The sequence below is a fragment of the Diaporthe batatas genome (genome assembly GCF_019321695.1).
Source record: "Diaporthe batatas strain CRI 302-4 chromosome Unknown Contig00021, whole genome shotgun sequence".
In the NCBI taxonomy this organism is placed as follows: domain Eukaryota; kingdom Fungi; phylum Ascomycota; class Sordariomycetes; order Diaporthales; family Diaporthaceae; genus Diaporthe; species Diaporthe batatas.
Window position 1 is genome coordinate 397,521 of NW_025408568.1, and position 23,326 is coordinate 420,846.

General features: G+C 53.3%; 11 protein-coding genes across 11 annotated transcripts; 4 read left to right on the forward strand and 7 right to left on the reverse strand.

Annotated features, from left to right (window-relative positions):
* Window positions 1-623: 623 nt before the first annotated feature.
* On the forward strand, window positions 624-2,810 carry KVR01_012772 (uncharacterized protein; the record flags this gene model as incomplete). The annotated part of the gene is made up of 5 exons (XM_044785822.1): window positions 624-996; window positions 1,065-1,186; window positions 1,257-1,335; window positions 1,397-1,798; window positions 1,888-2,810. Exons 1-5 carry the CDS (start codon window positions 675-677, stop codon window positions 2,808-2,810), a joined length of 1,848 nt encoding a protein of 615 aa, XP_044638243.1. The 5' UTR covers window positions 624-674.
* Window positions 2,811-4,016: 1,206 nt separating this feature from the next.
* KVR01_012689 (uncharacterized protein) lies at window positions 4,017-5,879 on the reverse strand (the record flags this gene model as incomplete). Its single annotated transcript, XM_044793906.1, has 2 exons — window positions 5,591-5,879; window positions 4,017-5,527 (listed from the first exon to the last, which is right to left on the reverse strand). Exons 1-2 carry the CDS (start codon window positions 5,862-5,864, stop codon window positions 4,017-4,019), a joined length of 1,785 nt encoding a protein of 594 aa, XP_044638160.1. The 5' UTR covers window positions 5,865-5,879.
* A 913-nt stretch (window positions 5,880-6,792) lies between these two features.
* On the reverse strand, window positions 6,793-8,799 carry KVR01_012841 (uncharacterized protein). The gene is made up of 3 exons (XM_044783640.1): window positions 8,591-8,799; window positions 7,112-8,534; window positions 6,793-7,036 (listed from the first exon to the last, which is right to left on the reverse strand). Exons 1-3 carry the CDS (start codon window positions 8,744-8,746, stop codon window positions 6,873-6,875), a joined length of 1,743 nt encoding a protein of 580 aa, XP_044638312.1. The 5' UTR covers window positions 8,747-8,799; the 3' UTR covers window positions 6,793-6,872.
* Window positions 8,800-9,823: 1,024 nt separating this feature from the next.
* Window positions 9,824-11,222, reverse strand: KVR01_012830 (uncharacterized protein; the record flags this gene model as incomplete). The annotated part of the gene is made up of 1 exon (XM_044790980.1): window positions 9,824-11,222. The coding sequence occupies exon 1, from the start codon at window positions 11,153-11,155 to the stop codon at window positions 9,824-9,826; it is 1,332 nt and encodes a 443-aa protein (XP_044638301.1). The 5' UTR covers window positions 11,156-11,222.
* A 665-nt stretch (window positions 11,223-11,887) lies between these two features.
* KVR01_012710 (uncharacterized protein) lies at window positions 11,888-12,568 on the forward strand. The gene is made up of 2 exons (XM_044786449.1): window positions 11,888-12,235; window positions 12,310-12,568. Exons 1-2 carry the CDS (start codon window positions 11,939-11,941, stop codon window positions 12,439-12,441), a joined length of 429 nt encoding a protein of 142 aa, XP_044638181.1. The 5' UTR covers window positions 11,888-11,938; the 3' UTR covers window positions 12,442-12,568.
* A 307-nt stretch (window positions 12,569-12,875) lies between these two features.
* On the forward strand, window positions 12,876-14,439 carry KVR01_012706 (uncharacterized protein; the record flags this gene model as incomplete). Its single annotated transcript, XM_044783730.1, has 2 exons — window positions 12,876-13,146; window positions 13,225-14,439. The coding sequence occupies exons 1-2, from the start codon at window positions 12,934-12,936 to the stop codon at window positions 14,437-14,439; spliced, it is 1,428 nt and encodes a 475-aa protein (XP_044638177.1). The 5' UTR covers window positions 12,876-12,933.
* A 105-nt stretch (window positions 14,440-14,544) lies between these two features.
* On the reverse strand, window positions 14,545-16,640 carry KVR01_012856 (uncharacterized protein). Its single transcript, XM_044794132.1, has one exon. It carries the CDS (start codon window positions 16,506-16,508, stop codon window positions 14,646-14,648), a length of 1,863 nt encoding a protein of 620 aa, XP_044638327.1. The 5' UTR covers window positions 16,509-16,640; the 3' UTR covers window positions 14,545-14,645.
* A 361-nt stretch (window positions 16,641-17,001) lies between these two features.
* On the forward strand, window positions 17,002-18,082 carry KVR01_012798 (uncharacterized protein; the record flags this gene model as incomplete). The annotated part of the gene is made up of 2 exons (XM_044784545.1): window positions 17,002-17,843; window positions 17,998-18,082. 2 exons carry the CDS (start codon window positions 17,002-17,004, stop codon window positions 18,080-18,082), a joined length of 927 nt encoding a protein of 308 aa, XP_044638269.1.
* Window positions 18,083-18,302: 220 nt separating this feature from the next.
* On the reverse strand, window positions 18,303-19,493 carry KVR01_012786 (uncharacterized protein). The gene is made up of 4 exons (XM_044784984.1): window positions 19,406-19,493; window positions 19,026-19,341; window positions 18,859-18,960; window positions 18,303-18,786 (listed from the first exon to the last, which is right to left on the reverse strand). Exons 1-4 carry the CDS (start codon window positions 19,454-19,456, stop codon window positions 18,362-18,364), a joined length of 894 nt encoding a protein of 297 aa, XP_044638257.1. The 5' UTR covers window positions 19,457-19,493; the 3' UTR covers window positions 18,303-18,361.
* A 726-nt stretch (window positions 19,494-20,219) lies between these two features.
* KVR01_012742 (uncharacterized protein) lies at window positions 20,220-21,506 on the reverse strand. Its single transcript, XM_044783009.1, has 4 exons — window positions 21,248-21,506; window positions 20,979-21,175; window positions 20,780-20,904; window positions 20,220-20,709 (listed from the first exon to the last, which is right to left on the reverse strand). The coding sequence occupies exons 1-4, from the start codon at window positions 21,437-21,439 to the stop codon at window positions 20,267-20,269; spliced, it is 957 nt and encodes a 318-aa protein (XP_044638213.1). The 5' UTR covers window positions 21,440-21,506; the 3' UTR covers window positions 20,220-20,266.
* Window positions 21,507-22,413: 907 nt separating this feature from the next.
* On the reverse strand, window positions 22,414-23,142 carry KVR01_012810 (uncharacterized protein; the record flags this gene model as incomplete). The annotated part of the gene is made up of 2 exons (XM_044781970.1): window positions 22,414-22,597; window positions 22,622-23,142. The coding sequence occupies 2 exons, from the start codon at window positions 23,140-23,142 to the stop codon at window positions 22,414-22,416; spliced, it is 705 nt and encodes a 234-aa protein (XP_044638281.1).
* Window positions 23,143-23,326: the final 184 nt, after the last annotated feature.

Here is a 23,326-nt window from a genome sequence, read left to right on the forward strand (position 1 = left end):
CTCAAATCCAAAGGACATTATCTATCCTCCATGCCCAAACTTGAAGTCAGGGATCAAAAACCAAGGAGAAAAAAACCTACGACTCAAATCTGTTTCAGTATCTCAAAATTATTGTACCGAGCATCCAAATGGCTCATCCATCGTGATCATCGTGTGCAGAGAGCCCGCAGGGAGGGGTCGGGAGGTTGCATGGACTCAGACCCCGTTCACCGTGGCAGTCGCGCAAAGAACCTAAATCCTGCACATCCAAAGATCAATCGGACGCCGATGAAAATATTTCGGAAGGATTATCCTGTCCTGTAAGCAGAGTGTTAAATGCAGGAACTGGCCAGGTTCTAATTCCTACCCTAGGGTACCCACCCAGATAGTGAAATGCTGACAGCCTCGGAGTCCGTTCAATGCAGAGGACCACCTTGAAGCGAGCGACGGATGTCCATTTTCGCTGTTAGAACATGATTTGAAAGCTAAAGGGCTTATGTAAGACCAAGACAACGGATATCGGGCAATCGTTCCCTGTGTTTTGAACAGTCTGTAGACCAGGATGCACAGGCGTTGTCTCACTTGAATATAAGCGCACGTATTCTTAATTGTTTTCTGCCCTTTGTGCGCTGTGATGGAATAGGAAAAATCTCATTTTTTGGCACACATTCCCTGAGACTGTGAACATAATCACGATGTTGACTACGTGGGTGAGAGATGCAGCCGCTGCCCTGCTTGGATTTGTATCTTTTCTCGAGCCTACTATTGATCAGCAGCCATTGCTTGCTTCGACACCTTTAAGTTCTGTGAACGACCCCCTGAATCGTCATCTCTGGAAAGACGGATTTGATATCAAAACCGACTATGAAGCCCACATCCCTGAAGGCAAACTCGTCGAGTACCATTTTACTATTTCAGAAGCCGAGATCGCACCGGACGGATATCTGACCAACGTTACTCTCGTGAATGGGCAATTTCCTGGTCCCAAGATCGAAGCGGATTGGGGCGACACCATTCGTGAGTTTTCGTGCCGCACCATTTTAGAACGAAGAAAACGAGCGCTGACCATGTTGGATTCTATTCAGGGGTCACTGTGTACAATAACCTGACCAACTTGAATGGAACCGCTTTTCACTGGCATGGGATTCGCCAGTTCCAGACAAACTACTTGGATGGAGTCCCCGGCGTAACTCAATGCCCATCAAAGGTAAGATGCGACTAGCGAATCCAGTTTGGCTTCCGGACCATGGTCATGTTGGCTGACTTGACCATCGCAGCCGGGCGACACCCAGGTGTACGAGTTCCGAGCCATGCAGTATGGAACAGGATGGTACCACTCACATTATAGTTTGCAATGTGAGTAGATGATATTTGAACTTTGTCCAAACCTGTTGGACGATACTAATCCCTTGTACAGACACAAACGGGGCTCGTGGTCCAGTGGTCATCAACGGTCCGTCCAGCGCGAACTATGACATCGACGTGGAACCTCTTCTCATCACGGACTGGTACCATGCGGATGCCTTCAGCTACTTCCATGAAGAGATCACGGATCACGCACACATACCAACAGGCACTCTGCTAAACGGAAAAGGTGTCTACGACTGCGATCCCGCCGCTGATCCCCGATGTGTCAATCCGCCGGGTCAGCGCCATGAGATCCAATTCGAGAGAGGGCAAAAGCACAAACTACGCATCATCAGTAGCGCAAGCCTTGCTACTTATAAGTTCTGGATTGATGGTCACAATTTTACCGTCGTTTCTGCGGACTTTGTCGCAATTGAACCATATGTAACTGATGTGCTCATTCTCGGCGTCGGTAGGTTTGACTATTCCCGTGGCTCGGAACAGTGCTATAATTTGAGGATGTGACAGGGCTCTTGACTAATTTCTTCACTTGTTATGCAGCACAACGCTACGAGGTTATCATCGAGGCCAATGCTACCATGGAGAATGGCTCCAATTTCTGGATTCACGGAACTCATTGCGACGACATGATGCCCGTTCCTTGGGATACGAGAATCGGCATCATCCGCTATGACCCTAACGACACGAGCGAGCCGTATACGCCGTCAGCAGAGATGGGGCACCCCGGCTATGGTTGTAGAGACCCCCCTCCTTCCAGCCTCGTCCCAATAGTCCCACGTCACGTTGGCAACAATGTGAATGGCTTCAGCCCCGAGGACTACTTGCAGGTCGGGCTCCAGAGCTGGCCGAACATCTCGGACCCCGACTCGACCATCCGGAAATGGGTCCTCGCCAACCGAACCCAGTACGTGGACTGGCGCGAGCCCAGTCTGCGCGAGCTGGTCTACGACGACGGCAAGACCAACCTGACCGACGAGCAAGCCCCCATCGTCCTCGACTACGAGACGGGCGAGTGGGTCTACTTTGTCATCGAGGGCAACTTCACCATGCGCAACCCCTCGGGCGACCCGCGGCCCATCCCGCGCTCGGTGCACCCCATCCACCTCCACGGGCACGACTTCGTGATCCTGGCCCAGGGCGACGGCACGTTCGACCCGGCGACGGTGACGCCGCTGCTCGATAACCCGGCGCGCAGGGACACGGTCAACCTCCCGATCGGCGGCTACGTGTGGATCGCGTTCCAGATCAACAATCCTGGGACCTGGCTTTTGCACTGCCACATAGCGTGGCATGCAAGCGCGGGCTTGTCGCTGCAGTTTGTGGAGCAGCCGAGCAAGATCAAGCCGCTAGTGGAGGAGGCTGGCGTGCTTCCGGAGATGGAGAGTCGCTGTAAAGACTGGACGGAGCACTACAATAGTGTGAACATCCCCGAGGGAGCCTTGCAGGAGGACTCGGGTATTTAGACCACCCAGGATTGTGCTTCAGCGAGTTCGATATAGATAGATTTGCACCTAGCAATAATTTGTGTGTACGCAGACATCTCCAGATTCTGGCAACCTGGCATGGATATTTGTCAGGTGAGAGACTAAACAGATAAAACCAAATAGATCAGTCATTTGTGCCTAGTCCGAGACATTTCACGTTATTCCGCTGACCACCGCTTGGGCATTACCTGGGCAGATTTGACACATGCATTTTTACACGGAGAAAGGACAGGTTTGCCGACCAAAATTGAATATATGCAAGACATTTTACCAGTGGGTACAAAATTGAGTAAATCACGCTGTTCAGAACGCCGAGGCCCCGGCTAAATCCCACTGATCCTGTGAAACCCACTTCAACAGGTCCACCTCGGAGTCCGAAAGCTCTCTTTTCCTTCACAACAGCGCGGCAAGCACGGCCTCGCTGTCAAATGGAACCTAGCCCGGCTTCGATAGAGCGGTTGAGGCGCCTCTGGGCGGGTAGGGCTCATTTGGCCGATGAAGTGCTTAAGGAGGTATGAAAATACGCCTGACACATCACTCAGATCCCGCCAACCCCTCTCCAGGCACTTCTTCGAACACTTGCGTCAAGATCTGCAAACAAATGAACAAACGAAAGCCTTTGTTGCTCCTCACAGGTGAAAAGCCGCAGTCTGCTGGCTCTCTGTCCCGAATAGCCAGACATTGGACTTTCTCCAGAACCAACATTTTGTGCCAAAAAAATGCTGCTCGAAATGGACGGTGCCCGAAGACCCATGGGGCATACGCGGTAGTACATGATAAGTTCCTGCCTCAAGGATGTGGGTGAGTGAGCGCATTTGTCCTGCTCGTCGCCAGATGGGATTGCTGAGTTCGATGGGTGTAATACTGCGCGATTCCAAGAACAGAGTTTTCAAGGCTAGAGTCATGGGTAGTGTCAGATATCAAAGTCCTTCATTGATTACAACGCTGCCTGTCACTAGAATCACGCACCTGGAATGATAAATAGGAAGACACAGATGCATATGAACAAGCTCCAGATACTACTGTTTTTTCTTTTCGCAGGTACATAAATATCTGGGTACCTAGGTACAATGCAAGGTTCTATTTAAATGTTGGTCTATCTCACAGCAAAATGTATCATACAATTAGGAAATGAAATGAAAAAGAAATAAGTATGTGAGACTTGTCAGCAAAAGCTGTGACCACTCATGCCTTCTGGTCATCACTGAGGATATCCTTGGCCGCCCGGTTAGCCAACGCGTAGACCGCTGACTGTGGATGGCAGGCAGTCGGGAAGGGAAACGAGCTAGAGTCGACGACACGGATATTTTCCAGGCCCTTGATACGCCAATGCGCATCAAGGACCTTGCCGAGGGCGACAGAGCCAACAGGGTGCGAGAAGGAGAAGGTTGCGCCCTGGATCGCCCTCCAGACGGCCTCATCCGAGTCGACCGAGAAGCCTGGATACAGCTCACCCACGGTCTTGCTCTTGATGGCGTCGTGTCCGACGATCTCAAGTAGCTTCTTGTACCCGTACTTGATAGCCACCTTATCTGCGTCGGTGCCGTAGTAATTGGTGTTGATGACAGGTTGTTTGGTGTAGTCGTCTGAACTCAGCTCTATGTTTCCGGTGTACTCTGGCTGCACGAGGGCAACAAACACCGTCACTGCGCTTTCATCGGCCGGGATAAAGGGGACGCCGCTGTACTCGATCAACAAGTGCGGGCGATCCGCAGGAAGATCGGTGTAGTGCGTGGCATTCTCGACACTGGCAAACTCCTCGTCAGGCACTCGGAAGGTACCGTAAACAAAGCCGTTGTTCCAGCCCAGAGGCCCGCTGCGGTTGGTGGCATACTCATCTGCAGCGGAAGCAGACACGGTGTTGTTGCTGAGCCACTGATACAAGGTTATGATGTCGGGAGTAACCAGGAGCTCGGCGACGGCGAAGGGGTGGTCGCGCAGGTTGCGGCCAACCTCGGGGCTATCGTGGACCACGTTGATACCAAGTTTGGACAGCTGCGCCTCAGGCCCAACACCAGAGAGCAGCAGCAATTTGGGGGTGTTGACGGCACCGCCACTGACAATGACCTCGTCCGCGTTGATCGTCTGCGTCTGGCCATCCAGCACGTACTCAACACCCGTGGCAGTCTTGCCCTCGAAGTTGACCTTTTTCACCCATGCATTGGGAATGATCTTGACATTGGCTCTTTCCATCGCGGCGGCGCCGAATGTGGTCCGGGCATAAGACCTCCTGCGTTCCAGGGCTAAGATGGATGAAAGACCTCTGTCGAGACCAAGTCCGGAGCCGTCGTTCAAATCGACCTGTTGCAAGCCGAGCTCCGCCTCCAAAGCCGCACTGAAGGGCTCTTCGAAGCCTGTGACGCCGCTGGTGCGGCTAATCTCTATCTCTCCGTTGCCGTAGGCGGTCTTGTTGACCACTTGCTCGTAGTCTGCGCCGAAAGTCTCTGTGTAGTGAGACACCTCGAGGAAGTCCTGGAAGATCGACTCCCAGGCCAACCCTGAGTTGCCAGACGCTTCTGCCCAGCCGTCAAAGACTGAGGAGGCTCCACGGCAGTAAGCCATGCCATTCACCGCGGTTCCGCCTCCAAGACCCCACCCTTGAGCCAGGTTTGTCGTGGCACCGCCCAAATTTGGGTCTGGGGCTGCCGTGTAGTTCCAAGTATTGCCGGCGCCACCAAGGGGGTACTGTGCAGGGACTACAGTTCAAGATATTGTTAGCTTCATGTCGAGTTGCAACGCTGAACGAATCGTTTTCTTACCTTGAAGCAGCTCATTGTTAATCGTGTCTGGACCAGCCTCGAGCAGGGTCACTTGATTCCGTCCACTTTCTGAAAGCCGAGCCGCGAGGACTAGCCCGGCAGGACCACCACCGACGATGACATAGCTAGTCGCAGTCTTGTATTCGGAATCGGAGGCCGCTACTGTTCCGATAATGGTAGCGGTCAAGATTGCTAGGGAGGACCGCATCTTTGCTGTAATTGGGATAATGGGCAAGGAGGAAATGACGGTATAGATGTTTGCCCTCTTCCTCATGTAGCTCAAAGCAAGACCTTATGAGTGAATGGAAGTCGGAGATGGGTTGCGAGAGATTGGCTCCATGAATCACATCTTCGCCATTCCATTATGTATACAGCAACGTCCCCAAAAAGAGCTTGCAACTGCATCTTCAAACCATACCATCGGACGCCGACTCGGATATTCAAAAACTCGTGAGAGTATGATCACCGAACCATCGAGGATGCCTCCGAGTTGGCTCAGCCTCATTCCCTAGGCCATCCTTCGTCTCGTAGGAGGTGATCCTTCGTGGCCCAGGAGGTGGCCCTTCAGCCCCCAGTCAGGCAATGATTCAGCTCCTTCGGCCAGTCTGTACTTCGGGGATCGCGCTGGCTGTATCATAGTAAATATGCTCAATGCCCCGCATATTGTGTCTACCTTTTTCCTGATCTGTTAACAATAGCCTGATCGCCAAGATCTGACCACGTGAATTGAAGGTTCCAAGGTTGTACGACGTCAGCACAGTGTAGCATGCACAGGAGATCATGCAACACTTGCGCAGGAACACGCTGCACGAACCAAGAAACTCTGAAAATCGCACGTGGCATGGGGATGGACCCTGGATGTATTATGTGTGCATGTGCTCTCCTGCAGCAGAAATTAGTCATTGCCAATGCGTGATTAAACATGTTCGTTGCTTCCTCCTTGATTATGAGTTTCTTGTTTCTACATAGCTCTGCCTTCGCTTTGAAAAACTGCAGGTCTCGCAACCAAAGATTGTAGTTATCCAGGCCCTCTCGTGAAGACCTGAAGCCTGCAAGGTGTGCTTGCCAGCCTTCAAAACTTCGAGATGTGCGAGAGAACGCCTTTCACCTAGATTGTATTCCAAAACAGCTGATGCGCTATCGTCTATGTCTTCTATGATGCTTCAGCCGAGTGAAAGCCTCCTTCATCCTGAAATTCCATGCCGCAATCATGATGAGAACGCATCTCAACCAATCCAGCGCTGGGTTCTCCTCACTACATGTACCCTGATTCTCTGTGGAGTTACTCAGAAAGTACAGCCAACCTCACAAATACTTGCTGTGCACTGTGTGATGCTGAGTCCTTTGCGGCTGTCCCTGACAGCTCCTCAGGGATTTCTTGCAGGTCGAAATTCCACACAACAAGAGTGACCAACGTCTTGAGAACTAAGGTGGCCCATTTGAGACCTGATCAATGTCAGAACTTTGTCGGTCACGGATTTGAATAGTCAATCGGGGGAGCAAGCTGTCTCAAGCACTCACCAAAACAGCCACGTGGACCCACGCCAAATGGTATCGATGGTCCAGCCAGGGCATTGTATCGCACCTCGCCGTTCTCAGTCCTCTCAAGCCACCTCTCGGGGCGGAATTCACCCATGTTAGATTCATCCCACATGCCATACTTATCCTTGGCGTCCTGGCTGGTTCTACTCCGCGTCGCCTCGTCCACAGGTAACGCGGGCATTTTATAGCTAGGGCCGTTTGTGAGCATGAAGACGTCAACGCCCTTGGGGATACGGTTGCCGAGGACCGTGGTCTCTTTGGTGGTGTGCCGGATCATGCAGCTGATGGTGACTGCAAAGCGGTGGCTCTCGGCGAGGAATGCGTCCAGGTACGGCAAGTTGGCCTGGGCAATCTCCTGCGAGGTGGGCATCTCTCCAGCCTCGGTGGCACGTTTGTGGGAGGCCCGCAACTCGGCCCTCAGTTGCTTCTGTACCTCCTGGTGCATGGTAAGGTATTTGAGCGCCCAGCCCAGTGCTGCACCCGTTGTCACCTGACCGGCAAACAGAAACGCCAGAAGCTCGTCCCGCACGATGGGCAGGTCAAACTTCCTCTCCCGGTTTTCTTTCCTGGCCATTTGTGATTCCCGCTGGACGAGGAGTTCCAGGGCGGATCTGACCTCTTGCTCATCGGCACGTTTCTCACCGACATTCTTGCTGGAAAACCGGGTCCACGCTGCGTTGACCTGATTCGAGATCATGTCGTATGTATACCGCTTAGCTTCCGAGTAGGATGGCAAGAATCGATATGCCAGAGGAACGAGGATCTTTGGGAAGGGGGACCGCACCGCCATTGCGACGCCGTCTGTCATTTTGATCAGGGCTGCGCAGGCCTCGCTTTCCATGCCGTTCTTGAATGACATGGGCACGTCCCGGTTCACACCGGAAGTGCCAACTGGCACGTCTCCATGAAGGGTGGCATGGTGCGTTTCGAGCGCCTTGACATCGTAGCCAAAGTTTGCCGAGGTGATGAAGTCGATCAGACATCTCGCCACGTCTGACTCCGCGTCAAAGGGCCGCCCCTGTGCCAAACGTGCCTTGTCCCGCCACAGAGAGACGAGCTCGGCAACATATTTGTAGATTCTGGGCGTAATGACCTCGGACACAAAGCTATTCGACATTACGTCACGCATCAGGTTCCTGTGCGATCGCCAGCGGTCGTCTGTCAGAAATGAGATGTGGCTCTCCGGCACGATGGGTCCAAAGACCTCGCCGGTAAATGCCGACCGGTCGAATTCGTCTTTGCGCGTCGCGCAAATGTCGAAGGCTTCGCGGAAATCCGTCAGGATCACCCATGGCTTGCCAAATGGCCGCATGAACATCTGAAATACGGGCGCTTTGAGATCCAGGGCGAGCTTCCTCATGTAGCTGAAGACCTCTTTCGTCTCCTTCTGCCATTCTATAATCTGATGATAGGACATGTCAGCATGATTTCTCGTGGAGTGGTCTTTCTCTTGCTTACATCAGGCGCGTCCCCGAGCAAACGCTTCTCGCTGCCTTTTTTGTACGGTAGCCCAGGTATCGGCTTGGGAAGTGCTGCTCGATAGAGCCACAGGCACCCCAGGAGCAGCAAAGCGCCTACTACTCCCAGGCCAGAAATCGGCATCGCCGTAGACATTGCGAATGACTCTTCTCTTTTTGCTTGACTTCGTCTCAAACACACGAGTCGTAATCTGCCACGGTAATATGCGAGAAGAGAAAACAGACTTTCTTGTACAGTTGATTAGCCAAAATGATGGGCTGCTGAGTCGCACTGTCAGCATGCAAATTCGAGAGGTGATTAGGTATCCGAATGCCCAGACGTCGGCCGTCTTAGAGCTTACATGTCGGCCACCGATCCCGTAGGATCATGTATCCACATATTTACACAATTACCGATGCCCGATATACGGTGTTTGCACCCAGCTACTGTGAATAGCCAAGCGCAATGGTGGCAGATGTGCATGTGCCGCTGTAGGAGAGACAGGAACATGTACATTCAAGTTTGGCGATGCATCGTAAGCCTCAAACCCAAAGGCACATGCCACAAGGCACAACAAGAAAAGATATGTAATTCGACAAAATCATCGAGCCTTCGCCAACCAAAGGGAACTACCTGCCATACTATATCATGGGAGGTGGACCGCTTCCGAACCACTCCCCCCTGTTCCGCCCCAATCAAACAAAGCTTGAGCAAGGGTCCCGGTATTCACAGTTGTCATGCACGCAAGAGTCTGCGATACATCTGAAAGTTCTGCCCAGAGTTGTGGATCAGGAGGCTGGGTAATACACGAGACTTAACTGCCTAAGCTTGGAATATATTCAGCTGCGTCGCAATGAGATTTGGCCCCAGCCTAGTTTTGGAACGACATTAATTATGTGGTTTTGCCAATTCCCTAAGGAAAACGAATGTGAGAGTTTCCTGTTGTGGGACGTGCAGTCCTGCTGGAAGACAGACATGGACTCCCATAAATTTCTGTCGTGATAAGGACTACGTGCCTATGCCAAAGTGGCGGCGTCGCTTTTTGTACGAATAGTGCAGTGGCTGTTATTCGTCACAATTTCGGCACTTCTGACTCGTAAGGTCGAGAAAACGCGGATCAAAAGGGTAGTAATCAATTATTTATGTAAAGACGCCCTAGTTACATCGATGCCAATCCCCGCTCGCTCAATAGCTTTCAAGCCGCCTGCAATCATACTTTGCTGATATGACCACTCAAGCTTGGCCCGGAACAGAGGCCCATGCGGAATCCATGCCCGCCATGAGCACCCACTTAGCCGGAGCAGGAAGCCCAAGTGTGGTGTCGTAGGCCATACGGGCAATCTTCAACCACATGTCTCCATGAACCGCTGAAGTGAACTCATCTCCAAGCTTCCGATCCAGATCTTCTCCATTCTTCAAGGCACGCACGAACTTGGCAACATGGCCGTCATCATGCTGCTCATTGACCAGCTGGTAAAGCTGGTCCCAGTCGCGCTCGGGCCCGACGTTGTATCCGGTGATGCTCTCCGTGCTCAACTCCGGAAGACCGCAGGTAATGTACCAGATCAGGTCCAATCTGCCCTTCCACTCGACCAGCCGCACCTTGTCCTCGGTGCTGATCCAGTCTTGGTCAACAAGGACGCTGATAAAGAGGGAGCTCGTGACACAGTGCATGAAGAAGAAGTCGATCTTGGTCGCTTTGCCCGGGCGCTGCGCAGCACCCGCCAGGTATGCGCAGAAGGCGATCATCTCGGCCGTCTTCTCCTCGAGCTCCTCCGGCCGGACGCGGAACTGCGCGGCCAAGGTCACAATTTTGTCTCCTGCCTTGGGGTAGATGGCCCTCTTCTGCTTCATGGTGCCGATCAGGTCAGGGGTGCGCGCCGCCTCGCGGATGGCAGGGTGAGCGGCGGCCTCCCGCGCGAGCTGCAAGAGGGACTTGCCGACCCCATCGTCCGCATTGTGCTGGGCCAGCTTCTCCGAGATGTGGAAGAACCAGTTGGTGTCGAACGAGTCGTGGGCTGCGGCCTGCGCGAGGGCCTCGGCGATGACGGCAGGCTGCGCGAACTCGGCCCCCAGCCCGAGGTGGATGATGGAGTGGTACGCGCCATCGTACATCAGGGGGAGGATGGCCTCGGCGATGGGCGACTTGCTGAAGACATAGTCGTTGACGACTTGTTGCCAGCCCTTCTTGTCGATCTGTTGCTCGAAGAAGACGCGGAAGTTGTTGTAGTGGGTGATTTTGGTGATGCGCTCCGCGAAGTAGTCGTCGTCGGCCAGACGTTCGACCACCTTTTCATCCAGTCTCGGTATCTCACGCTGAAGAGGGGCGTCGTCGTCGTATGCAGTCTGCAGCTGGTCTGGGGTTGCTCCCAGAGACAATCTTGTGAAGAGATTGTGTACGAGGTGGTTGTGACCGTTCATGTCACGGAAAAAGATGTGGAGCTCGTCGTGATTTTTCTGTAGCAGGCGGTTGGTGATCTCGAGAGACTCGGCTGTTACTGACGGACCTCCTTTGATGTAGCCAAGATGATCCGCCGACATGGAAATTCTTGAAGCCTCCGACATATTGGGCGTATTTGTTTTCGTGCTTCGAAGGGCGACGGTGGTTTGATGTTTGGGAGGCAAAGTTGGGAATGTGCCCAATGAAAAATCTTGACTAATTGTAATGTTTGCCAGACTCTTGAAGTCATATGCACATTTATAAAATGTAGGTTATGGCACAGACACACATTGCAAAATTATACTCCGAATACCTACATATGTAGGTACTTACTCCGAAGATTATTTCTCGGAGACCGAGGACTAATTATTAGTCCTCTTGACTATGGATTTCTGGTAGTAATAGTGGATTGATAAAGGTCTCTACTGCCGCACCCACAATACTCTAAGGTAGCATTAGGAAGAGAGACGACTGAATTAGGTAACCCGCTCATATTCGGGCCACCCCCCGATTCGGACCACTTTTTCCACTAAAACACACCATTTTCAAATACTTATTTTCCAATAACTAACTTTTTAAAAACTATAAATATTAATATATGTATAAAGTCTAATGTATTAATATTAATAAAAATATTATTAAAATAATCCTGATTTATATAGTATTCGTCTTTCTTTTCCTACACCCATAGACCCTTGCACCATTGTCATGACAGATCTTACGATCTAGATCGGAGAACACAGACCAATCACTGCTGACTTGAGACGCCGAAAGCAGAATCCTGCTCACGGAGGCCGACAATTGCAGGAACAGGCCCATGCGGGTGTGGACCACCATGAGAGCAGCTTTAGTGGCATGTTTAGTGGTACCTTCGCTGTTATTTTAAGACGCGATTTTCTCTGGTCTTCATGGCGACTGGCTTGCTTCTGTATTCTCGTTCCACACCCTGCCATCTAATAGGTCACCTACATCGAAGTCATCACCCCGCCAAAATGGCCGCCGAAACCCCAGCTCTTTCGGTGCACGTCACAATCACTGTTGATCCAGCCAAAACGGATGACTTTTTGAAGGCGCTGCGTCCTACCTACGAGGCCGTTGTCGCCGAGCCTAAGAACACCTTCTTCGAGCTTTACCGAAACGACAAGACACCGGGTGTCTTCGTCATTGTGGAGAACTGGAACGCCGACCCTGACTACATGTTCAATGTGAGATGACCTTTCCACGCCATGTCCACATTCAGGAGACCGCGTGAAAATTGGTGTTTAATACGCGTGCACAGGTCCAAATCAAGAAGGACTACTACAAACCATACCACGCCGCCTTGCAGGACATGCTTCTGAAACCGATTGAGCATGAGATTTACAGCAGGATGCCCGGAAATGAGTGGTCTAGTGTGAAGCAGGATAGCTGAATTGATAAGACAATGTGGAGTAAAAAAAGTTCGGAGACTGACGAACACGAACGGGTCGAAGTTGGGGCTGGGTTTGGGGACGTTGAAGTGAGCTAGTTTTGAATCAATGAGATGCACCGTGACCGTGTTCCAAATTACTTCCTGAAATGCGGTCCTTGCATTTTGCAGAACGAACATGCTGCAAGTCGTGATGGATTGTGAACTGTGCCCATTCAGGTCTCCATGCACGATAATTCGGACATCGGAAATCGGGGACACGGGGACCTGACGGAGACCACTGCTTACTGGCCTGGTCCTCCCGACGCACTTGGACTGCATCTCACCTTGCATCGAGGTAGGTATGGAATATGTTATTTATTGAATGAGCCGTATGTCATGGTGCCGAGAATCTGTAGAAGAAGAGTCTGGAGTAATATCATTGTTACGTCGTCCTTGTTGAACACCGTACCTGGTACCATAAGATCCTCCTTTCAAACCATCTCCTTCCCGACAATGAACGGCACAAACGGCACAAACGGCATCAAGAAAGGCTCTGCCTCACCTTCTGAGGCATGGACGCAGCTTTCCAAATATCTACCACCTGTGAATGCAGACCAGGACTTCTGGTGGAAGCTTACCGGCCGCCATGTTGCTTCTCTGGTCGAGGCAGCCGGGTACTCTAGGGAAAAGCAGTATGAGGCGCTTGTGTTCCACTACCATTGGACCGTGAGTCAGCTCATCAAAGACCTTTGAACTTGGTCCACGCCTCGTCACACGGATACTGACCTTCGACACGAAATATAGGTACCATACATGGGCCCTGCCCCAAAGGCCGACGGCACGCCTGCAAAGTGGAGTTCCCTGCTGGGTCTCGATGGTAGCCCGATCGAGTACTCGTGGAAATGGGAGACCAAGACCAGTGAGCCTGACGTGCGCTATGTGACGGAGCCCATTGGGGCTCACCCCGGCACGCACATTGATCCGCTCAACCAGCTGGCTCTGCGAGAGCAGCTTCAACGCCTCGCGGAAGCCACGGGTGCCGATATGAACCTTGGCTGGGTGAACCACTTCTTCGCGCGGTACTACGACCATGATAGCTCGAAATACGTGCAGGAGGCCGCGGCGGGCTCGGCCAGGAGCACGGCCACCAGCGTGCAGCTGGGCACAGAGTTCCTGCGCAACAAGGGCATCGGCTTCAAGACGTACTTCTTCCCCCGCAAGCTCGGGCGGGTCGATGACATCTCCATCGGCCAATACGATCTGGCCATGGCGGAGCTCCAAGTGCCCGGCGAGAACGACGAGACATGGGCCGCTCGCAAGGCCCTCGTCGACTTCCTGGCCCACAACGCCGAAGGCAAGGCGCTTAAGCCCTTCTCCATAGCCGTGGACAACGTGGCGCCCACCAAGTCGCGGCTCAAGTGGTACTTCCACACGCCCCACACCAGCCTCCGCTCGGTGCGCGAGGTCATGACCCTGGGCGGGCTCATCGCCAACGACAGGATCGAGGCGCAGCTCGCCGACCTCTACGCGCTCGTCCGCGCCGTGGCGGGCCTGCCCGACGACTTCCCCCACGACGCCGAGATCCCGCTGCCCGCCAGGTCCGACGTCTACGACCAGGCGGCGCGGGACAACTTTGGGGAGCTGGACGAGGTGCTGACGGGCTACCTGTACTATTTTGACGTGGCGCCCGGCGGGAAGGGGGTGCCCGAGATCAAGTGGTTCATCCCGTCGCGCCACTACGCTCCCAACGACCTTGCGCATGCTAATGCCGTGGCGGCGTGGATGGAGGCGCGCGGGCGGGGGTCGCACAACCAGCAGTACATGAAGATGCTCGGCGACCTGTCGCAGCACCGGGGGCTGGAGACGGCGAAGGGCCTGCAGACGTTCGTCTCGTGCCTGTTCAAGGCTGACGGTGAACTGGATATCACAACGTATCTGGGTGCTGAAGCATATCATCCTGCACGGGCTGCTCAGGGTGCCAGGTTTCGGTCTACTCTGCGTCGCGGCGACTCCTTTTAGTGGGCTCCCCCCGCTAAGACAGGTAGTATGTATCTAGAGCTGATGTACAGGCAAGGCGGAGGCATGTGGATGTAGAGACGGTCCTTTAGATGTCGAGGCAAATGACAAAATAACTGGGTATATTCTAGACAGCGGTATATTCTAGACAGCCGCTACGCATTCGCAAACTTGTTACTTTCCAGAGCAACTAAGTGATTGCATAAAGACTATATAAGTAAAGCAGAAGACCCGAGAACATTTAAAGCCGAAGCCAAATCACATGCATCCCCATCCGCCGTCTCTCTCGAACGCCAAACTTCTTCCATTATACGGAGCGTTGTGCCAATGGTACCGAAATCAGCCAGCTCGCCTACCTCTCCGACGATGCGGCGGAACTCTGGCTCCTGGACAGGCAGCGCGAGACACCCCGCCACGCAGATGGGCCACGACAGACTCCGCAGCTGGGCGGGCGACTCGATGGTCTGCAACAGACCGACGACCTTGGAAACGTTGTCGTATACCTCGGCAGAGTTTGGCTGCCACCCCGACACAATGACCGAGAGGTAAATCTTGGCCGCATAGGCCCAGATGCGCGTGACGGTGGCGATTGCATTGTGATCGATGCTTCGGTCATGCCGGCTGTAGTATCCCTCGAGCCGACGGCCGGGCCCCTTCCCGCTGGGTGCAGCACGAGGTGGGTTGCGCTCCAGGCTCAGGAGCCCGTCGTCGAGCGCCTGGGAGATCGGGTCGGCCAGCTTGACCAGCTGGAAGACGGAGAAGGTCCCGGTCTGTTTGACTTCGCGCCTCCAGGCACAGAGTGCCGAGATGTTGCCGATGGCGACGAGCGGCCAGTTCTGACAGCCAACTACCTGATCTATGCGAAGCTGACAAGCTTGCTCGCTCTGAGAAGACAGCAGGCTGGGGTGGTATCGGTGCAAATGGGGGGCTCTACCCAAGGACGTGCTTGCTACGATGTCAACATAGAGCAGAAGCGATAGGAAGAAGGCCAACGCGGACTGATCAGGTGTGTTCGGAAGAGGCTTCTGGTGTGTCGTCGGTACCGGGAACATCATGGGCGGCAATGCATTCATAAGGTTTGTGACACTGGGTTCCGAGGCCCCGTCTAGGCCGTAGGCCGTGAATATGTCGTCGAAGAGGGCCAAGGCCGGGGTCAAGTGGATCGTCCAGTCCACATCCCTGCGCACTGTGACCTCAACGATGAGCAGCTGCGCTATCTCCTGCATGATGCGCGCCTTGCCCGTCAGCGAGCCTCCATGCACTCCTTGGTGACTCAGCACGGCGACGCTGCTCTGGATCGTCTTGACCGCAAGATCCATCTGCCCGATGAGCCGCTCCCAGACGAGGGCTTTGCACTCATCATGCATCTGGCGCTCCTCGTCCTGTGGAACCAGGCTGAAGAAGTAAGAGCTGAGGCTAGCCGCCGTGTGGAACGAGACCTCGTTCTGGCACAGCATGCCAAGCAGCCACTGCCTCCCTGTTTCCAGCAGCGACGGCCGGTAGAAGGGGAACAGGAACGGGAACACGTAGTCGAGGTAGATCATGACAGACGCGAGCTGGGCCTGGGCAGGGGCCTGAATCGGGATGCCCAGGCCGGCAGACCAGGATGAAGAGGAGGAGGGGGCCGGCGAAGAGATGGTCGGCAGCGTGTGGGCCCCGTCTGACAGGAGCCCAGTCGTGGACGGAGACCGAGACTCGAAGGGCGACTGGGACTGGGACTGGGACTGGAAACCATCATCAGAGCCACTCGCCAGGGACAAGGAGGCGGCCGTCTGCGTGGTGGAGACGACTGCAGCGTCGAGCACATCATGATCTAGCGGCTCATGGCCAGCAGCGGCCAATAGACGCCTTTCTCTGCGCAGAAGCGCGTTGTACTTGATCCTCCGCTTGATGGCCTCGGACATGTTGCTCTGGGCGGGCCCCCCATCCATCCATGATGGCCGAGTCTCTCCGGCATGGCAGGAAATGTCCAGGGCTTGACAGCTCCCGCAAATAGGTCGGACTGCGTCGCAGCGCTTGCGACGCAGGCGGCAGGTCCAGCAGCTTTCGCCTAATTTCCGACCGGGCGCCATTCTTGCAGCTGTCGGTAGTGACACCACGGGGGTCAGGGGTGGTCGAGGAGTGTACGCGCGCGCGGAGAATGAAGTGAGGAGAATCAATGTGTTTGAGGCCCACGTGGAGGTCGTGAGAGAACTTGTGCAGGCATCAGTCGGGAGTTGAGCTGACACGGGATGAGCAATTCCAAGCTTATGCGCCCTGGTACCTTAACTCCGAGATAAAACCCGCGCGGTATTTCTCTTTCGGCGCGCGGGAAATGGCGGGAATATTGAAAGGACGGGGAATGTATGTAAGCACGCTTTTATTAGTGGACCGCATTCGGTCAGCATGCAATGGGTACGGAGTACGAGTAAACAGAGGGAGATGCATATCTACATATGTAGGTCGGTATGGACGCAGAACTTTAGAACAGCCAGACCAACAGAATAACAGAATAACAGAGCAAAACTTCCCACCAGCCCCAGCCAGTCTTTGGTGACCGTGACACTCTCTATTCAAATTATCACAATGGCCGTTCCCAAGAAAACAGTCCTCATCACCGGCTGCTCAGAGGGTGGCATGGGTGCCGCCCTCGCAGAAGCATTCCACCAAGCCGGCTACCACGTGTACGCAACTGCTCGAGATCTCTCCAAGATGGCGGGTCTGTCCAAGCAGGGCATCGAGACTCTCCCGCTCGACATCATGTCCCAACAGTCTATTACGGCGTGTGTCGCCCGGGTCCCCAGCCTCGACGTCCTCGTCAACAACGCCGGCCTCAGCTACAGCATGCCCATGTCGGACGTCGACATCGACGAGGCCAGGAAGATCTTCGACCTGAACGTCTTCGCGCAGATCGCCGTGACCCAGGCCTTCCTCCCGCTGCTGCTCCAGTCCAAGGGCATGCTCGTCAACCAGACCTCGGTCGTCGGCTGCGTCGTCGGCCCCTTCCAGGCCATCTACAACGCGTCCAAGGCCGCCATGTCCATGATCTCGGACTGCCAGCGCCTGGAGCTCGAGCCATTTGGCGTCAAGGTCATCGACCTCAAGACGGGCGCCATCAAGACCAACCTGAGCAAGAACCAGGCACAGCTCACCACCATGAAGATCCCCAAGGGCTCCATCTACGAGCCCGCGAGGGACGCGGTCGAGTCTGCCATGCGCCACGACAGCATGGCTGATGTGGGTACGCCGGCAGACCAGTGGGCCAAGGAGGTCGTTGGCGACCTGACCAAGAAGAACCCTCCTCTCATCGTCTGGCGAGGCGCGAACGCGCGCATGGGGCGCATCGGGACTATCATGCCCCACGGAGCCCTGGATTCCACTATCAAGAAGATGACGGGTCTTGATGTGGTTGCGCAAAAGGTCAAAGTGTAATGGAAGGTGGCTTGAGGTTACTTAGTCGTCCCTGTGGTCGGGATCTTGCGTATTATGGCTGTGGAGTAGCCGGTGCCGTGTAGTGGCAGAAATTCGTTCTTTTAGATTTGTTCTTTTTTGGAGTCAAAGATATCCGCGTCACATTCTTAGTTGTGCAATACACATCGGAAATACCATTTATTTGCAAAATTCATTGCTCTTTGATATCAGTCAATCACTACAAATATTAGTCTAGATGGGCTTGTTTGGTAAGTACTAACTAGTAGTCGCGAGAACTCGATCCTCATTGACAGGACACCAAGTCTCAAAATGAAGGGCTGCTTACTGTTCGAACAAGAATATGATCGTGAGACTGTTTCTGATATGGTCAAAGGCCTCGTGACGATCGCTGCAGCTGTCTTTAGGAAATTTGACATGTGTCATATTTTCAGAAGACCGGCGCTTCGACAAGACACTCGGGGAAGTTTGGGATGATACAATTCAATTCTATAATTGATTGGCACTAACCCGGCACCTATGCGCCGACTTTCTCGTCCCTCTCAATCTCCTCCTTGCTCGGAGACCACGTCTCCTGCAACGCCCTGTCCAGGCTCAAGCTGATCTCCTCCTTGGGCCACCACTCACCCCAGCTCGTCAAGAAGATCCGCTCCGGGTCTTCCGGGAAATCATCCTTCGTCAAGGCGGCCAAGATGCTCTGCGCACCCTCCTGGATGCTCTTGGCGCCTGGCATCGTCGGCAGTGGCACAGGGTCGCCGGGCTTCGCGTAGCGGGGCAGTCCGGTGCCCGGGATCAAGCCCGGAGACACGGCCACGACCCTGCACGTCCCTTGGAGCTCACGACGCCACCAGTGTGCGCCGAGGAGCTGGATGAACTTGGTCATCGGGTAGAGCTGCAAGTGGTACGTTTCAGCTTTGGCTTTGACGCTGTCTTCAAGCCCAGCTGCAACAAAGATAACGAGCATGATCAGTATTTTTCATATAATCAGTGTCAGGATACATGTTCTGTACTTACCTGTGTCCTTGACCATTTTGATAGCGCCTGAGGACACCACAACTATGCGGGTTCGCGCTTCCTCGAGCTTCGGCCGCAGTAAATGCGTCAAGTAGTGCTGAGCTATAAAAAAAAATTCAAAATTAAGACCAGTGTTAAGGACCAAGGCTCCAGATGGCAGTACTGACAGAGATGGTTGACAATATATGAGTGGCTCCACTGAGAATCATTTGGGCCGGGACTGCCATCAGCACTGCGAGCAATGGCGGCATTCAGCAGCAGGTAATCCAGGGGCTCTTGTCCGAGCTTCTTCAGCGTCTGATGAGCGAACGACTTGACCGTTTGTAGATCGGTCAATTCCAGCGGCAGAATGGTCAAGCTGTGCCTGCTGTTGTCGTATTGCAGCTTGTCATAAGCGGCCTGTGCAGTCTCGACGTCCCGCGCGCCGAGGATGAGCTTGTATGCCTGAGTCTGCCCAAGCAGTTGCTTCACAGCCTCGAAGCCCTGCACGACGTTGTATCAAGTTAGCGAGGTTGGGAATCGACAGAATGGCAGAGGGTCGTTTTACCAAGCCAGAGGTGCAACCAGTCGCCACGATTGTTTTCATTACGGCGGTCATTGTGTGAGGGTCATATGCTTCAATGGGATGTGCGGACTTGAGGAATCCTTGCATCGGACAAACAAAGTAATGACTAAGTACTGATATATGTACCTCGACGTGTACAAGCTGAAAGTGTCTTTCGGTGTCTCACTTCGGACATAAGACTCGGCCAATGTCCGATTTAGCCGGCTGCAGAAGGAATGGGTTATACCGGCTTTAGGCCTAGCGCCCTCTGACATACATATGCCCAACTCCTTCGGAGGCCTAGGTAAGTGCCTAGGGTCTTTCCGAGGTCGGGCTATCTTGCGTTGCCGAACTAGAATTGCATAGAATAAAATCGAGGACTTTTTGGTACAACTTGCGTTTTCGTGACCAGGCTTGATACAGTTCATTGATATCTTGATTCCAACGTCTCGAAGCAACGCGGACCGCGCACAATGCAACGTCGCAACAATGCCACATGTGCTAGATGTGATAATACTATGCGACTTTGGAAATGGGAGTAGCAATCGGAATTCGGCTATGCATGAAGAAGTGGGCGAAGCCCGCCCTAATTTCAAGGTCTCAGTTCCCGTGGGCGTGATATGATCTAGGGATGTTGGCATTTACACAGATACGCATGCCAAGCCTCTTCTCGCCTTGACGAGAGCGTTAGGCAGCCTAAGAGTACGTTCAGATTGTCACGGGTAAAGAGCTAAGCGTAAATAAATTTTATATATGAAAGATTGCCTTCATACTCTGCTAATCTTATCAAAGGAATGAAGCATCGATCTTTTATGAAGCCGCTCGCACATTGGATTCATTCGATCCAATGAATCAAGGTCTATCTTAATTCGGGTTCCTCCTCAGCGCCATGCCCCCCAGAATTGCTCCGGCCAGTGGAAATAATGACCTCGCAACATGCAACAGACTCCATTTTGTCACAATTTCCTGCGCCTCAGCTAGACCCCCCGCGGGAAGCACCCCGGCTTTCGCCTGCGCTTCCAAAGCGAACAGCTTGTTATTGGTGGGCACCATGACAACCCAGGTGAACGGTACCATCAAGACGGTGACTATACCGGAAAGGAGCTGTGACCGCCACCGCGAGTTACCAGCACTCCTCTTCCGCTGGGCCGTATACAGATAGAGAAGGAGTGTTGAGACGGACAAGGCCGGAAGTCCAAGGTGGCCGTAGTGGTACGTACGAGCCCATTGGATGTACAGCTGGCTCGCCGTCTGGGTCGTGTCCAGGAAGACGGGCACCGCCACCAGAGACAACGCCATCATGGCACCTGTTGATTTGTTACCTTGATCATCTTCTCATGTATCTTCTGTGAATGGATTGCCGAGGTCAGTGCTTACCGGATAGGAAGGAACCTGTAACCAATGCCGCGGTCTGGTAACCAGCAACCGACTTTGCCGGGTCCTCCAGTCCATCCACAACGACGCCGCCGTCAATGAACTGTGTGATCTCGCCAATAGTCATCCTGCCGCATAGGACGAGTCCTCGTTAGCCCGAGTACTTCCCCTGTGAAAATGACTTGGTGGACACCATGCTCACATGCTCCTTTTCGTATCTGCGAATTTCTCATGGTCACCCATCAATCGCCGCTTGTACTCCGGATCCTGTTTGAAGCGCTTATAGTCCTCTAAAGACTTGAAAACCACTTGACTGAAGCAGTCAAAATCGGCCGTCTTCGCCATCTGCGGGTCATAAAGCTGGCTCATCATGGCGCGCGTCGCCGACTTGTTGTGGATCTTTTCGCGGATGGATTAACAATCAGCACAGTTAAAAGCCACTAAGATGTTGTGGAATCATTGATCACTTACCTGCGTCCATCTTACGATGCCGTACTTGACCATCAAATCTTTGGTCATGGGCGCCGAGACTTGGGTCATATGATGCTGGTAGTCGTCCTCATGCATCCCAGCTTTTTTGTAGCCCAATATGGTGAGGCAGAGGAACTTGCCCTCGCCTTCATTGCTTCCCACTGAAACCCCAAGTGCTGTAGTTTTCGACATGATGTTGTTCTCTGTTCAGTCAGAAACACCCGAAATTCCGCTGCCACTAGGTATTCGTATTCTGCTTGAACTTTGGACTGGTTTTAGTAAAAAGTCCGATTAAAATGGGAATGTGGATGCCCCTAGGCTAGTTATGCTGACAACCGGATCCCGATGCGGCCTTCGAGACCCGATGAATAGGTCCCCGATGCACCTCAGGTGTTCCTTCCGAAGCATTCGGACACCGCCAGACCAGCCAATCCCAGCTCTGAACGTACGCCCGCGCATAACCTAAATTCAGTACTAACCGCTGCCAACGATATGTACCTACTAACAATTTAGTAGAAGAAGACGTGACAAGTCGGGTCGGCCGACCTTAGCTGCGCCGTACCCACTTCTGCTGACAGATTGTACTTACCTAGGTACTTAAGTACTTAAGTAGGTAAGTATCAAGTCAGAGCCTCCGAGACACGAAACCCCTCGACACCCTACAGCTTAATCCTTCGGAAGCTGGATATACTATGTATGCTTATTATTAATCCGTACCACCGCGAGTGTCGCGTGCATGATGCCTGCAGTGCCGAGTCGACAGACTGGGAGATTTTCTAGGTACTTGATTTGTTTCAGTAGTCGATGGGGGGGGGGGGGGTTATTATCCTCTTGGTCTGCCCATTGTTGGTGGAAATCGATCAGGGTCACAATTTAATAGCCACTAGCCCCGGCTTTAGTGGAGCTGGCATGTATCATGTGCTTAAATTCATTACTTTCATCACCCTATAATACAAATAACAGCGCGCTCTGACAAAAGTGATGTCGTTCCCTCCGCATTCATAGCCTCCAAAATGTCTCCTCAAACGACGATCAGTATCAAAGAAAGCGAAACTCCTGACTCCAATAACCCCAAAACTTTGATGGCTCCCGCGGCAGACCCGAATTACGACCACCTGTCTCGTCTTGAAAATGATCCGAACCGCCCTAGTGCTCCTCGCCATACCTCATCTCGCATTCTCGTAGTGGCGTTGAAATGCCTGCGCCTCATTTAGAAACGAGGCGACTTGCTCCTCTACATCCCGGACCCAGCGTCTCATGTCACCTGTCAGGTCTGCTCGCTCACGGCCGGCGTTGAAAGTGGTCATGAATTGTCGTGCAGCTTGAGCATCAGCGCGGCGCCGTCCCTCCCTATCACGCGTGGTAATTTCGCACCTCGTGATGAACATTTGTATTCTGTCGTAGAAGTTGTTTCCCTCCCGGAGAAACCCCGTGAATACATTCAGAAGCTCGCTCCACTCATCTGACCGATCGTGACGGAGACACAAATCTGCGCCGGTCCAGCTATCAGCAAAGACCTTTTTTAGATCTTTGAGCTGGCGCGTGAATGCCTCAACGTAGATCAACTCAGCAGCATCGGCTGGGTATGATTGGTCAGCGTAGGCTTGAAGTGTGCGCCTGAGATCATTCACGCTCTGGCTCTCCCCTAGGTGCTCGAACGGCATCATTCTTTCGGTATCGACATCCCGGAAATAACCGAATCTTCGACCCCGTGCTATTGCGCGCTGGAACTCGGCGTTGTACTCTGCAATGCGTCTTGCCTGTCGCTGGGCTCGGACATTTCGTCGCTCATACTCATCTGCGTAGTGGTATTGCACTTGGGCACCAGCCCTAGAACTCTCGTATTCTAGGTATTCTCTGGTCCCAGCGTGTCCTGCCCGTTGATCGTTCGACATGCTCAGAGTTGTTGCTCTGTAAATTGATCTTTTGGAAGGGTTTGACTTGAGATGACCGTGATTGCTGTGACAACTGCTGGAGAGCAAGACGATACTCATTTGGTTTCCGGAAAATGGTGTTGGCGGATGAAGGGTGTCGCAATTTATACTGCAGTGTCGGAGCTGATCCGTCACACGCGACTGC